This window comes from Macrotis lagotis, chromosome 6, assembly GCF_037893015.1.
Source record: "Macrotis lagotis isolate mMagLag1 chromosome 6, bilby.v1.9.chrom.fasta, whole genome shotgun sequence".
Taxonomy (NCBI): Eukaryota; Metazoa; Chordata; class Mammalia; order Peramelemorphia; family Peramelidae; genus Macrotis; species Macrotis lagotis.
Genome location: NC_133663.1, coordinates 10785658 through 10801871, shown reverse-complemented (window position 1 = coordinate 10801871; position 16214 = coordinate 10785658). Strand labels below are relative to the sequence as shown.

The 16214-nt window shown below is 41.1% G+C and overlaps 1 protein-coding gene across 12 annotated transcripts in view; it reads right to left on the bottom strand.

Annotated features, from left to right (window-relative positions):
* Positions 1–16214, bottom strand: part of PASK (PAS domain containing serine/threonine kinase) — an 82103-nt gene that overhangs the window by 30829 nt on the left and 35060 nt on the right. For 11 of the 12 annotated variants that reach the window (XR_012469296.1, XR_012469295.1, XM_074190706.1 and 8 more), the window contains 3 exons: positions 13606–13759; positions 10784–10949; positions 8688–9316 (listed from right to left, as the gene is read on the bottom strand). Coding sequence is in view for 10 of the 12 variants with exons in the window: in XM_074190706.1 (XP_074046807.1) it covers positions 8688–9316; positions 10784–10949; positions 13606–13759 (949 nt within the window). In the remaining 2 variants the exon portion in view is untranslated. The remainder of the gene's footprint in view (positions 1–8687; positions 9317–10783; positions 10950–13605; positions 13760–16214) is intronic. The other variant, XM_074190710.1, reaches the window with a different exon arrangement.

The window sequence follows — 16214 nt, the reverse complement described above, 5'->3', positions numbered from 1 at the left end:
GCTAGCTAACCACAAAAGTATTCATTTAGGAAGCATTTGCTGTTAAACGGTAAGGAAAGTGGGCAGGAGAATCTAAAGATTTCTTCCACCCCCACCCCCCAAGTTCCTATCACTCCTCACCACTGACAGGAAAATCTAAAGATCTCTTCTATCTTGTTCACCCCAAGTTCCTATTATTCCTCACCATCAACAGGAGAATCTAATGATCTCTTCTGTTGCCCCCCCCCAAGTTCCTTTTATTCTTCACAACAGATAGGAGAATCTAATGATCTCTTCCATTTCCCCCCTCCAAGTTCCTATCACTCCTGATCTCTTCCATCCCCCCCTCCAAGTTCCTATCACTCCTCACCATTGACAGGGGAATCTAATGATCTCTTCCATTTCCCCCCTCCAACTTCCTATCAGTCCACACTATTGACAGGGGAATCTAATGATCTCTTCCATTTCCCCCCTCCAAGTTCCTATCACTCCTCACCACTGACAGGAGAATGTAATGGTCTCTTCTATCCCAACCCCCAAGTTTCTATTACTCCTCACCATTTGCAGAATCTAATGATCTCTTCAATCTCCCTTCCCCAGTTCCTATCACTCTTCACCATTAAAAGTTCTAACATCCTTGTAACTAAAGTTCTAATATCCTGTAACTATCTCCTCCTAGCTGTCCCACCAGCTTCTCAAATTCAACACATCTTAAAAAAAAACTCATTATCTCTTCCCAACATCCAATTCACTGCTCCTATTCCATCCTGCCTTCTCCCAGGATCTTTGACTTCAATGATATGCACTGCATATCCCACTTTCAATTTAATTCAATATTTCCCTTTTCTGTATGTGCCAGCTACTGTTCATACTTTGGGGCTGCAAAAACAAAATGAAAACTATATTCTTTCCTCAGGGAGCTTATACTCCCTAGAGATTATGTATTACATGGACATGGAAGTCAATAGATCATTTTAGCAGGAAAAGGTTCTGAGTACTGGAGGAATTGGGAAAGACTTCTTTCCTGGAAGTAATACCTTCACCAAAGCACTGGGCATTAATATGTATTTTTTTACCCACTTTTTTATTTCATTAGGGATTTTGAGAGAAGGTGATGAAAAGGAAGTGAATTACAGACATTTACCAAAAATATGACATAGAATTCAAATTCAATTGTTCTTGACTTCAAATTCAGAATTATACCTACTCTACCAAGCTGCCTCTCAAAGGAGCAACAAATGGAGGGTGGTTTAAAGCTATATTGGAGGGGGAAAGCTATACTGGAGCTTCAAATAAAAGACAGGTCCATTGAGAAGAGGAAAGAGAAAGTGGACTGCAATAAACATTTACAAAGTATCTACCATGAAATATCATTGTATGCTAAACACTTTACAAATAAATATTCTCTCATTGGATCCTCACAACATCCCTGTGAGGTAGGTGCTATTAATACCCTCATTTACACAAAGATTATGTGACCTGTGTGGATAATTAATGTTGAAAAGAAGATCAAAATACTCCATTTTTATTTTGTTCCCTTTCTCTCCCAAAGAGAAAAATACATGAACTAGAATGGACAAGAAGTGGTTAATAGGAAATTAAAATTTAAGATGACCAATCAATTAACTAACATTTACTAATAGGCCTTGTGGTGGGTACTAAGGATTCAGATACAAATGCCATTAAGAAATGAGAATTCACTCCAGATCTTTACCAAGAAACACCCAAATAGGGTCTCAAAGAGTTGGACACAACCAGAATGACTGAACAAGAGAGTCAACCAGTACATAAATAGAGATTTACTGAAGAATCAATACAAATAGCTAATTACAAGGTAGTTTAACCAGAAGAGAACTAGTAATTAAAGGGGTCATAAATTCTTTTTAACTACATCTTGAGGAGAAGGACTCTACAAGGCAAAGGAGAGGAGCAAGTACATGACAGACAACCTATGTAAAGGTCCAGAGCCTGGAGGGGAGCTTCTGTGGGAGGTTCCAAGAGAAGCCAGTTTTATTAGACCATAGAAGGTGGGAAGCCAGTGAAACTGGAAAGAGTGTTTGGGATCAAATGGTGACTGTTTAAAAGCTAAACAAAGGAGTTTATATTTTATTCTATAGTCAAAAAGTAATCAATGAAGCCCGAGTAATATGGTCAGAACCATACATAAGGAAAATTACTTAGGCAGCTATTTGAAAGACAAATTAGAACAGGAAGAGACTGGAATCAGATGCACTGAGGGTCAAAATAAGTTGAGAGAAGAGGTCAGATGCAAGTGATGTTTTGTAGGTAAAAAAATCAGATTTAGCAAATGATTGGATATGTAGGATTAGGGAAAGTGATAAGTCTAGGATCATGCTGAGGGAAAGACTGTAGGAATTGTGGTCCTTCAAGAAATATGATCAAATTATTGCTGAAAATAAGAAAACAAGGCTGGGGGAGGGGAAGAGTATTGTCAGGCTGATTTTTTTGGAGGGGCGTTGACTTTGATTTAAGATGTTGAGTTTGAGGTGGAAGTGGTACATCCATGACAAATTCCTTAACAAAGAAAGAGGTAAAGATTGAAATAGAGTTCAAGAGACAGATCAGAGATTGATTTTTACCTATAAGGTCATAAATGCTTCAATATAGAAATGGGAAATCAATTAGATATAAAATGGAAAGAAAAGCATATGGAGTCAAGAAGCTTCAGAAACAAGCAGGCAACCCTGATTCTAGATGAGGGTCCAACACAGGAAAGCAAACAAACTGTCTGCCAGGTTACCTGCTTGTAATAAAAATCACATCACATCCCCATAATCAAGGCAGGTTTGTGATGCAACCTAGCCAGTATGACCATCACCCAGAGAGTAAAGAGGAGTCCTCAAGTATAAAAACAAGGCCTCCACAGGAGAACACCATGTCTCATTTGAGGTCACCAACATTTATAGGTTAATAGGTATAGGGCTTTGAATAGATCCACGTTGCCCACGAACAAACTGTACAGAGTACCACCCTTAAGCTCTACGAAGAAAAATAAATGGATACGAACAGAACTAAGTATTCATAAAAACCCATTCCCTTTGGGCTTAGAGCTAGAACATTTTGCTCTTGGTATTGACAGCATGTTTTGTTTATAGATCAGATTTACCAAAAACACTTGAGGATCTGTGAACCTCTCAGATGGTTAAGTCACCAGTGGTCCATATTCTGGTATTTAGGACAGCCCATCAAGCTAGAGATGACAGTGTTTATAATACAGAGAATATATGAAGTGTAAAAAGTAAAGTTTAATGTATAAAGTAGAAAAATTTTACAAATGTAGAAACTGAAGGACAGATTCTTACATTTCTAGGACATCAGAGTCAGGATTCAAACTTGGATCTCCATCTTCAAAGACCATTGCTTTTTCCATTTTGCCAAATCGCTTCCCAGTGGAAACAGAGGATGGCAAAGCTAAGCTCAGTATTTTAAAAAGATGCCCAACAAGTCTGACTCTAATGAATACCATGTGAGGCAGTCTGACGGTTGATTGTTCAGGTTTCTTATGGTCAGTGGGCATAGGATGCCATCTTTCCCCTAGGCTGGTGCTCTTCTTATGCCTGAAGCTTTTCCTGCAAGGTGTGCCTCCTCTCATATCACGGAGCTCTTTTCTGCAGGGAGAGGGATAAAGTCTGTGGAGGCACGACCTGTACAGTGGCCTTGAACCCACCTTCTCAAGGGAGATCAGGAGAGGGCCAGAGGAAGGCAATTCTGAACATCATAGATAGGCCGTTCAAGACCTGAAGGTCACTCCACAGGAGTGATCTCCACAGGAGATCAGTGAAGATGCTATCAGAGCAGAAAATTTGTGTCTGAATCACAAGACAGAAGTATTCCTGTGAGTTTTCTGTTTATGCATGCAGTACTAAGATCTAAAAAAAATCAGGATTCCTCCCAAGCTGTTTCTTGTGCCCCCAAGAGTTCACCTTCTCTTCACACTGGCATTTCTAGAACTGGCAATAGCCACTTCCTCCCTCAGGCTCTTGAGCAGAATAGGCAGAATCCTGAAACTAAGTGAGGCTACCATGGAGATGTGACACCTCCATCCAGTTCATGAATTTCTAAAGGCCATAACCCAGGATCAGTGGGGGGTCATGACAAGACTGGGAGACTATCTTCCATTCATCAGCTTTCTCATACGCACCTCATATTGGACATCCAAGAGAAGGCTCACTTTGGGAAGTTTCTCCAGGCTAGGTGTCCAGGCCAAGTTCACTCATCTTACACAATGAAAGCAAACAGGTGTTTCCTTATAGTTGTGGCAGGGGTGTGGCTTCCCAATTTTTTCTGAACAAAGTGATATATTGATGACTGGGGCTTTGCCAGAAAAGATAAAAGATCAAATGAACCCTCCTTTTTTTTTTCAGGAACTCTTCAGAATGCTGACATTTCACAGTAATCAAGCTAGCAAAGATAGGACAAGATCAGAAAACTCATCATGGGAAATACATTGGTGCTGGAACTCTAAACAAGTAAAACTGCTTTAGAAAAATGCTGAGGGCCAAGTGTGGTAGCAAACCCTTGAGGCTGTGGGGATGACTGAGGCTTGGTGGCTCCTGGGAGCAGTCCTTAGGCTATCTGCTCTCAGGTGGGCACCCAGTAGCGAAGAGTGGTCAAGCTATGGATGAAGCAGCATACTCATAGCAGAAAACAAGAGAGCTTCAAGCTTCCAATGCAATCAAGACTGGTCTCAGACCAAGGAATAGTGGTGATATTTCCAACAGAGACAAAATAGAGAGATCTAGTCATCCCCCTCTCCTCTGCAGGGATTAGGAAATAAAAAATTCCTGAATTTTTAGTCTTTTGACCTAAAGATTCCACTACTAGCATTAAAAAAGTTATGAATGGCAAGAAAATATCATTTGTTTGCATTTGTCCCAAAGGCTGAACAGATCATGGTGGTCTGAAGTGCTGGAGAATGACTTCCAACATAAAGCATTCAATGATGTCTGGGGATATCTGAATGGGATGATGGAGAGTCCAAGAACAAGAGAACAGCAGCCTGAACTCCAAACTGAACAGACCACATCTGCAGGTTCCAATTACTCAGTTCCACTGTAGTTTTAACTGCTGGGCTTACTATTTCCCAATAGCACTTCCATCTGTTCCTTACAGCAGCCCGTCGGGGGGGGGGCACCAAGGGGACAAACACCTCATCAGATCAAATGCAAGGCTTGGGTCCCATGATCAAACTTCTGTGAATGATCAAAAGCCTAAAAAGCACTAGATGCTGTCAGGGAGCACATGTGTGCTAAATATCAGTGACTCAAGTTTGAACACCTTCTATGAATTTTAAAATTCCAGAAGTGAATTATTTTGGAGAAAATACATTTTGTCAGAAGGATTCCTTGGTGTTTTTTTTCTTTTTTCCCCTTGGGCAGTTTCTACTGTCACAACAACACACAATATTTTTTTTAATTAATGATAATTGAATCCTTTCAAAGATGGCTATCCGATGACAGCTCCCACCCCCTCTCCTTCTCTGGCTCACTTCCTAAGAACTCTCTCCAGGAGACATCAAAGCCATGTTCATCTGACTTGTCTGTTCTCCAGGACCTTGTCACTGTCCAGAAGCAGGACTCCTCATAGACTGTGAAGTCATGGTTCTAGGGAAAGAGGCCATCAGAGCTTCCTGTGCCCATTCATTCATCCACAGGCCATCCGCTCCCTATAGGCCACTCCATGGCCTTTCTCTCCCTGACTTTGAAATAGAACTTCTAAACCATTAGGTCCCAACATTGTAGCACTGTGTGGGGAAAGGAAATGGGGAGCTCTATTAGTGGTAGGCTTCTTCCATCATCAGGTAGGAGATGACAAAGAAAAACTTGGCCAGGGCCATGTGGGAATTCTATGAGAAGTTGATATTGGGTCGGTGATCCTAAGAGAAAGAATCTGGGGTTACCCCTTTGCTGCAGAAGCAAAGGATCCAGAACCACTTCCCTGCTTTTTGAAAGTCTGTAAAAGTTTTCCAAGTATATTCAGCTCTGCATGGGTAGAATCCTACTGGAGTTCCTAGCTGGAGCAGTTCAAGAAGATCATAAGCTAGGCTGTGGCCCACCCGGAGCTAGAGAAGCCTGTCACTCTGATACAAGCATGAGGCCAATCCCTGCACTGGAAGAAAGGGGAACAGGACCAAGGAGAGGGGAACTAATGGGCAAGAAGGATACCCTCCTGGGGAAAGAAGGCATGAGAGAATAAAGGATTAAAGGGACCAAGGCATTAAAGGAGTTTAGAGGGGAGGGGAGAAGGGAAAAGGGGAGGAAGAAGGAATGCACAGTGAGAGGGGAAACTAGGAGTGTATCCAAGCATCTAAGGCATTGGACAAGAGTCTCCCACAACAGACTGGCTGCGTCTGTTGGATGTGGAAATGCTCATTTTACTTGATGTTCACTAAGTTCAAAATGTTATGTATTGTACATATAAAACACACACTACAGACCCCTTTTACGATGGCTCCCCTTGGGGAACAGAAAGGAGGAAAGGAAACGAAAGCAAGTCCAAGTGCCTTTTTACTGAATCCTTTTTTGTCAGAGTACAACAGTCTGGCTAATTTACAAGGGTAACTAAGCTGTATATTTTCCATCTTACTGGATTTTTTTCAGTAACATTAATATATAAATAAGTTGTGTAGAAGTTAAAAAACAAAGAAGTATAACCATAGTTGGCTTTTTCTCAGTCACTGCTAATGTAGAAACTCCCCAATGCTGGAAAAATCATTACAAAACAAGATTAACTAAAATAGCTTACCAGCAAGGATGACTAATATTGTTACAGTATTTGGACAGTTCCATGGGTCTACCTTCCCTCTGCTCTTCCAAAGTGACCCAGGACATGCCACATAACTTTTCTACCCCTTTTAGCCCCGACAACTCCATCAAAGTCAGAGTCCTTGCAGACAATGATAACAACCAGAATTCTTTCCTCGTTTCCACCTCTCCTACTCTCTCCATCCCAGGTATCACTGTTTAAATCATGGTCCTGACAGCTTTATTCCCAATGCCCAACTTCTCACTCCAAAGATAAGGTGCTTCCCTGGTGCCCTCTGGAATGACCGCCCCATAGGTAAAATTAGATTTCCATCCTCCATCCATCCATCTTCTTTTACTCACTGAACCCTGGCTGCCTCTTGATAACCTCAGGCTCAGAGGGTCAGCAGTAGGACTCTGATCCTATTTAATGCCATGATTGTCATCTCTTTATTGTATTTAGTTAAAATGTCCCAACATTAGATTAGCCTTCTTTACCACTGTACCACACTTGTGACTTGTAATCCACCCACACCTCCAGCTCTTTTCCAGACAAATGGCTCTCTAACCAGGCCCCCCCCAGCTTGTCCTTGAGGATTATCAAGTGATATCATCAGCTCCTTTGGACTCAGTCATTGTCTCTATGCCAGTGATTCACAGATCTATTCAGTCCTAACCTTTCTTCTCCCTTCCAGGCTCACATCTTCAACTTTCTACTAGACATCTTGAATTGGATGCCCAATAGATATCTTAAATGCACCATATCCAAAATTGAACTCTTGAGCTCTCCAGAAAAAAAAAAACTTTCTGGGTCAGCTAGGTGGCACAGTAAATACACAACAGGAGAATCTGAGTTCAAATCTGACCTCAGACGTTCAATTATTACCTAGCTGTGTGATCTTGGTCAAGTCACTTTACCCTATTGCCTTGCAAAAAAAAAAACTTTCCCTCTTCCTAACTTGCCCATTACTGTTGAGGGAACCACTGTCTTCCTAGTCCCCAGGCCTACAAATACGGTATCACCTCTGACTCCTCACTCTTTCTCATTCCCCCCACCCATCCAATCAGTAGTCAAGTTCTTTCATTTCTACCTTTGTAACATCTCTTCCATACGCCCCCTTCTTTCCTCCTGCACTCTGAGACAGACAACATATAAAAGAATTCGAGAGATTGGAAGAGTCTCTAAGTACTAGAATGCAGCAAAAGAATGAATAACAAGGTCCAGGACACTTTAACAGGTCAGAAGTCAACCTTCTTTAGATACAGTCAATAAACTATGAATCTAACTAAATGTATTGTAATTCAAGCTACATTTGGCTGTTTTGTTTACTAAAATATCACCAGATTGTGAAACACCTTTTTTATAATTCAGATATGCTTTTGTCTAGAAAATTTTCTTGATATTCCCTTAAAATTTCTTAAGAGAAAACAGAGAACAAAAATATTGTGATGAGGAAAACATGACAGGCATCTGAATTTCAGAGTAAGACACAAGCTTGATTGGAGAATCAAAGAAAAACATACTAATAAAACTACCAAAAATGAAATACTGAAGAGGGATTTAGAAGGGTAATACGTAGAAGAACTTGGACAGCCTCAAAGGTTCCATGGGCAGTGTGATCTTAACATTCTAGACTATAAACTTACTAGATTTAAGACTTATGTTTGATGCATACTTTAAAATCAAACATTTTACAAAGGTATACCGAAATCAGAAAGACATCGGTGAATGATTTTCACCAAAATTACTAGGAAAAAATTTTTAAACACAGAGGAATTATTCCAAAAAAAATTGCCAAATGATATAGACACAGTAATGTGGCAATATTCAAATAGAAATGTGAAATTACTGAAAGCAGGGAATAGCAGTCAAAGTGAAGAATCAAAGTAAACCAAGCAGTTCAAAATCATTCCCCTTCTCTCCAAAATCTCTGATGTACTCACCAAGGTCAGTCCCATCTTTGTGATGACAGATCCCAGTGTAAGTGCCCTCCAGGATCTCCAAGTGGAGGCTAACTCCATGCTTCTGGAACTTTCCCATTTTCACAGGGGTGGAGGTTGCCTGAGCATTCATAGTTTGCTTTTCTAATAAGTCTTCTGGGAGATCCACATTATTATAATTTGGAGGGTTCCAGGTTGAAAAAGGGTACTCTGGTGCCAATTCTCCCTGGAGGTCCTCTGAGGCATCCAACTTCTTTCCCTGCACATTTTGATCCTCCTCATTAGGGAGGGGGGTCATTTGGGGATCTAAAGTCTCAGGGGAGTGATCCTTACCACCATAATCTGAGGGGTTCGCATCACTTTCTTTTGGATCAGAAGCAAGGACAGAACCTGCTTCATCTGAGAGCACTCTTTGAAAAGTGGTTTCTTCCAGTATAACCACTGAATTCTCTGGTGGTAGCTGTTTTATAGAGTCTCTTTCAGACTGAATATTAGACTCCTTTTTTAAAATGCCAGTAATGTTTCTGGGACTCTGTGCCATCTTCATCTCTGCAGGTTCCTCTTCAGAAGCTCCCACAGACGAGGGCTGTTCCTCTAGCATTGGGGGACTAGCAGCAGTGACATTATCCATACTGAGGACAGTAACATGGATTACAGAGTTACATCAAAGTCAACAAGAAACAAAAATAAAACAGCCTGCTGGCTACTATCTCAAATGTGCTAGAAATCAATACACAAAGGTGGACTGCCTCTCCATTGAAAATCTCAGGCTTTTATCCCTGGGAGCTTAGAAATGCTCAAATCTGAAAGACTTCAAAAGGAATATTATCCTTTCTATCCCCCCTGTGAAGGCTCCCTTAAAAATACAGGCCATATCTCTTTCACATCCTTTCTCTCAGGGGCCATTTACCAAAACAGAGACTCTGGAATTTAGCTTAGCTAGGACTCAGGAAACAGACCCTGTCACCTACTCTGTCCTACAAACTTTTCCATCTTGGGCCAGCAATCATATAGCAAAGCCTTCTGGAATGCAGGTTCCCCTCCTTCCATAGCAGGATGAGGTAGGTAACTGATAGATGACTGGAGTACATTGGGCTAGGATGCCCCCTTCAATTGCATTCCCTTTAAAACATGGGCCTATATTTAAACATCTTTTCTACAAATTTCATCTGCCTACCATTGGATGGCCTCTTCTGGCCTATGGCCTTCTCTACAATTAGCTCCTCCAGAAGCTAGCTATGCTAAAGTCTTCTCACCCTTGTAGAGATTCTCTCAGCACTGACACCTGGCTTCATTCTCCAATTCACAGAATTGGGTTGCAAAGCCCTCTGAGGTCATCAGTAACCCAGACCACCATGGGAACCAGACCACTTGAATTTCATGGACTCATCTCTTATCACAGACTATCGACTGCTTAGGGAGGAAAGGGCAGGGGAGTTGTGCCTTCAACCTCAATAACCTAAAATGCCTAAGAGAACTCATTCAGGTCTACACACATACCCAAGAAGCTCTGATAAAGGCTAAGTGAATTCAAATCCCACAGCCATTCAGCCTCACTAGGATATTTGTGGAGATCAATGTCCCAAGAGGGAAAAGTCTAGTGAATAGGATCAGTGCAAGCTAAAAAGCTTGAGACATGCTTCTCAAGTTCATACAGTTCCTTGGGCAAGTTCTCTCTGAAAATTCCCGATATTTTGTCATGTAACAGAATTTTGTTGAAAAAGTTAATGATCACTTCTTCCAAATTTTGAGTACCTGTGCATGTAAACATAAATCTACACGCATGCATATAGCCAAGGAACAAAAAATTGGAAACTCCATCTCTCCTCTTCCCCAAAGTAGAGTTAAAAAGAGACTTCCTTCCCAAAGGGACTGAGAGAGAGCCCAGGCTCACAGCTAGGCAGCCCAAGTGCTAGTCCTGGGTGGGAACACCTATCCTTAGTATTATCAAATTATTCACATCACATAAATGAGTTAGTTTATCTGTGAAATGAGACACTTGGACCAAATGATCTCTCAGTTCTCCTTCAGCTGTAAAATTCTATTCTTCTCCTATAAATACACCATAGTGACAAGGTTAAAATTTTCAAGTAGCTTACTCTAGTGTAGATGGTCCTGCAGGAGGTAATAAAAAAGATGGCAAACTGTTCTCATCATCTTCAACTTGGGGTGCCATCTTATTGTGGTCTCTTGTGGATCCTGTTGATTCCTGGTCCTGGATTTGCTGAAGTTCATCTGCGAAATGCAAGATATCAAAACCAGGATCTAAGAAAAATAAGAAAAAGAATATTCTTTTTGCCTAGCAACTCGGTACTAACAAATACTTCCTAATTTTCAGCAGCTCAAAGAGATAGGGAACTAGCTTAATCTTAGTCTTCTTCCTTGCTACATCCATGATCAGGATGAATAATTATCTTGAATCCACTGAAAGAAAAGCACTATAAACTATGCTTACAGGTGAGGTTTGGGAACAGAGAAAATATTCCATTTCAAATGCCCACATTTTAGATAGTACATGAGCAAGATAGAGTGTCCAAAGAAGGACAACCAAAAAGCCAATATAGATCTTTTCCCACCCAGTCCTTTGAAGTGGACCCCAAGAATCATGTTCCATGGAATTTCATCATCATGCCATTTTATCAGTTTTGATCCTCATACCTTCTCAGGCCCCTCAATACCCTCTGTCCTTCTAATTGGAGGGTTAGAAGACAGATCAAAGTACACCTGTCAACTACACATCCCTTTGGATTCAAACTCCATCAGGATGCCCATACCAGGCCTCTACCTTCCCACCCCACCTTTTCAACTTCCATCCAACTTTCATTCAACTTCCATTCCTCCATTACTCCTTGATGACAGGGACTTATTTTTTTCCCATTTGTATCCCTGATATTCAGCACAATGTAGGCATTTAATAAATGTCTATAAATTATAATTATAAAGACCTGGTAGGGTTTAGCCTAAAGAAGAAATGACTTAAGAGGAAACCCAATCACTCTTTATCATTCAGTATCTAAAAGGCTGCCATGTCAAATGAGGTGGCTCAGACTCAAATTTCCTGCTACTGTGGGCTTGAAGCAAGCAGCTCCAATTGCCTGCTGAAGTTTGCCAAAATTGAGCTTAAGACATAAACTGCTGGTCTAGTTTTGACCAGCTAGATCCCTAACCCACTTGATACAAACATCCTCATTGCCTTCTTCTATTCTATTCCCTAAAATGAAAATCTAGATCTTCGGCCCTCTGTAAAATGCAATAATCTACATCCATCCTGCTTCTGTACTCAGATTCTATACATAGTAACTGAAGGTCATGGCTCACAGCCTCATTGGTGGATGATGAAATCTGCACTCTGAACAAAATCAAACTGTAGTTTACTCTCCAATCTCTGCATCATTGATTAGTGATTGGAAACAATACCCAATAAACTGACTCTAAGACAATTTTTCAAAATTCTTGGTGATCCAGATAGAACAGGCTAGGTCAGGGGCAGTTCAGGCTCAGATGCTTTGGCCCATTAACCCCTCCATCTTGCCCAAAGCTGATTTTTACTTAAGGAGAATTATGGGCAAGAAAAATCAACTGCCCAGTAAAATTGCAGCCCTATTCAGAAATATCACAGAAACAAATTAGTCTTTTAAGTATGGATCTGTGTTGCCTATTTGCCTATCTGTCTCTTGTGCCTGAATAATCTATTAGATGTAAGCCATAAACTCTGAGGGATCAACCAGTTAACCACACGGATATTCTGATGAGATTCATATCTCAAATGCAAGGGTTTGGTTTAATGGGAAGCCCTTCTTTCAAAGTCGAGGATTCTTCCAGACCCTATAGGCAAATAAGCAAGAGACTCAACTGTCTGATTGTCTGTCATTTGTATTCATTTCATTGGCTTGACTACCCTTCCTTGTTTAAATTCCTTGGTAGTCTTCATCTAATCTGATCTGATATAAATTTCAAATGGTCAGCAAGAGCGCTATCACTATTAATATAAATCTGACATCTCAACTATATCTTGAATAGCCATTGATCACAATGACATTCCCCATGTTCTATTAACTCTGGCTCAGTTCTGGTAATTCTATTTTGGGACAACTGCCTGTAGATTCCAGAAGATAAATTATTCCTGGTTGAATATACTCCCAATATTGCTATTCTGGCCTGCTTAAATGCTAAAAAAACATGGGCTGTAGCAACATCCAAAATACAACCACCTGGGACCCAAAGAGGCTCATTTGATTTAGAAATATTGCATAAATTGTCAAGGATCCATACCCAAATAAACTCTTTCCTGGTGACTGTAATTCCTCATCTTTCCTTCCCAATAAACAAGGTCATCCACTAACCCTTTAAATGTTCAGTGGGAGATATTTTAACAACAGGCATGAAGAATGGAAACTTTGTTTAATCATAAGTTTCAAAGTTTTCAAAAGAGAAAAATCTCCTTGTGTTCCTACTTCTGGCCAGGTTGGGAAGACAAAAAAGGGAGAGAAGAGAAAAGCTTGAGCCTTCTCCCTTTGCAGAAATTCTCTTATCACAGGTGAGGTTATTTTGTTTAGCCCCACAAATACAAATAAAGCATTGATGTTGCAAGGAGGCAGCTTTCAGGTCAAAATGAGGAACAATGTTGCAATGACTGGAGTGGTCCAAAAAAGTGGAACTGGCTGCATCAAGAAGTTCTGACTCCCCCATCTCTGGGGACATTAAGGCCCCACACTGAGGGGGCATGATCTAAAGGAAAAGCCTGCTTCAGGCTCTTGGAGGCTTCTTCATCTGGAGATTCTGAGATGCAGTTGGTCCATTAGGTCTACCATGCCTTCCTATTTCAACTGGAGCTTAATCTGGCCTTTCAGCAGGAGGCTTTCAACACATACCTGCAAAGTCAATGCCTGCAAGGTCAAAGCCTCCCTGTGGTCCCTTTTACCTGCTTCATCCCACTCTTGGTTCTCTTCTGTCCCCATCTCAGCCTTATTCTCATTTCTTCCTTCCAAGGAGTTTACAGTACTGAATGATGGCACAGAGCTACTCTCAACCAGGTCCATATGGTGGTAGAAATCAGGCATCAGAAATGTGATGTTCTAGAAACATACAATGCTAAAGATTCAGAACCCAAGAAGAGTCCATGATGACAACAAAGAGAAGAGGGGAAGGGCAGGGGAGAGGAAGAAAGACAGAGACAGAGATATAGAGGGGGGACAGAGAAAAAAAGGTGAACCAAATGGAGTGAGAAATGAGAGAGAGAGACAGAGGAAGAGAGAGAAGAAATGTGAACCAAATAGAGAAATGAAAGACAGAGAAAGAAAGATAGGGGAAAAGAGAGAAGAAATGTGAGTGAAAAATCAGAGTGATAGACAAAGAAGAGAAAAAAATGTGAGCCAAATAGAGCAAGAAATAAGAGCAATAGAGACAGGAGAGAGAGAGAGAGAAGAAATGTGAGCTATGGCTCCATATGTGGAGTAAGACATGAGAGGGAGAAGGGGAGTGAGAAAGATGGGGAAAGCAAGAGAAAGAAAATGTGAGCCACATAGAGTGAGAAATGAGAGATTAAAGAAAGGAAGACAAGTTTACCTGCAGATGTGCAGATGTACAGATCTGCCTTCTTTACCATGCCAGCTACACATACCAGTTTTTTACTGATATTTGATTGATAAAGCCTGTGGCCTTTTTGTAGGGGGAATTCAAGGTTTGCCTATGGGTTGAAGTCAATGTCCTCTGAAGTCTGTCCCAGCTTGAGATCAGAAAATTCTATGGATGGTTTATCACTGTTATATGTGAACTCAATAGATCGTAACACTTCTATCAAAAAAGAGGCTTTGAGTACAAGTTTTTATTAGGTCAATTGATTTTGAAAGGACTCTCCTTTATTTTGTCTGTTTGCTAAAATATCTACTTCTTCTAGTAGAGAGGATAAAGGAAAAAAATAGCAGTAGTGATAGTAGGCAGAAGAGTACAGTAGAAAACAGTAGACCCAGTTTCTCAGTAAAACCTCTCACTTCTCTGGGCCTCAGGGATAAAACAGGATGGGGGGGATCAGTCCTGAAGCATACCACTCTAGAATCCCATGAGTCTGTAAAGATGTCTCCACTGGAGGCATGGTAAGACACTGGTGCCTATGTCTAAGACAAAAGAATAATGGCAAGATCACCACTGACCTGAGTAAGATCCCAGGGATGCCAAGGATGGACCATAATCAAGTGGTAGTTTCATTATGCTATGGAAACCAATGAAGTGAAGGCATTCATCCATCTCTGTATACGTATTAAGTGCCTACTGCATACTACTGAGGTGAAGAGTATTCAGAGGGCAATAAGGATGGCAAAGGGCATGGAAATCATGCCACATGAAGCTGAGCAAGAAAATGGGCATGTTCCACTATTAAGAACCATCTGAAAAAATATTCCAAGCCATTAGCAACTCTGCAAAGTAAAGCAACTCTGAGGTTTTGCCTCCTACCTCTCCAACTGGAATAGACAGAAAGAAAAAAAAAATTAGGATCATTGAAAGGAACTACAGGTCCAGCGATGCACTGTTAGTGGAGCCATACATCTGTCTAGTCACTCTGGAAAGCAGTTTGGAACCATACCCCAAAGGCACTGAGCTGAGCAAACTCAGACCCAGTTATACAGCTACAAGATCAAAGAGGAAAAGGACCCACACAGACAAAAATATTTACTGAAACTCTTTTTGTGATGGTGAAGAACTAGAAACTAAGATGTGTCCTTCAATTAGAGAGCAGCTAAACCAATTGTAGCCTATGAATACAATAGAATATTATTAAACAATGAGAAAAGGCATGAAGACTTTCAGAGAAATCTGGGAAGTATTGTTTTAACTGACACAGAGGAAAGAACAAAACCAGGAGAAGAATTTATAGAATAATAACAAAAAAAAATGTTGAAATACTTGAGAAAACTGAGCAATGAAAATGCAAACCAAATTGCAAAGGAAGGATGAGGAAGTCTATTAGGTACAAGGAGAAGTGAGAGACTCATGATGAAGAACAAAAGGGACATTTTCAGACAAAGTCACTATATAGATTTGCTACAAGGGTACTAGGAATAAAAGGGCTTAGAACTGGGGAAAGGGAAAGGGAAAGGGAAAGGGAAAGGGAAAGGGAAAGGGAAAGGGGAAGGGGAAGGGGAAGGGGAAGGGGAAGGGGAAGGGAAAGGGAAAGGGAAAGGGAAAGGGAAAGGGAAAGGGAAAGGGAAGGGGAAGGGGGAAGAAGGGGAAGGGAAAGGGAAATGGAAAGGGAAGGGGAAGGGAAAGGGAAGGGGAAGGGGAAGGGAAAGGGAAAGGGGATAGGAAAAGGGGAAAGGAAAGGGAAGGGAAGGGAAAGGGAAGGGAAGGGAAGGGGAAGAGGAAGGGGAATAGGAAGATGGAATGGAATGGAAGGGGAAGGGAAAGGGAAAAAGGAAGGGGAAGAGAAGGGGAAGGGGAGGGGAAAGGGAAAGGAAAGGGGAAAGGATAGGGGAAGGGGAAAGAAAAGGTGGAAGGGGAAGAGAGAGCAATTTGGAATTATGCCCAAAGGGCAAC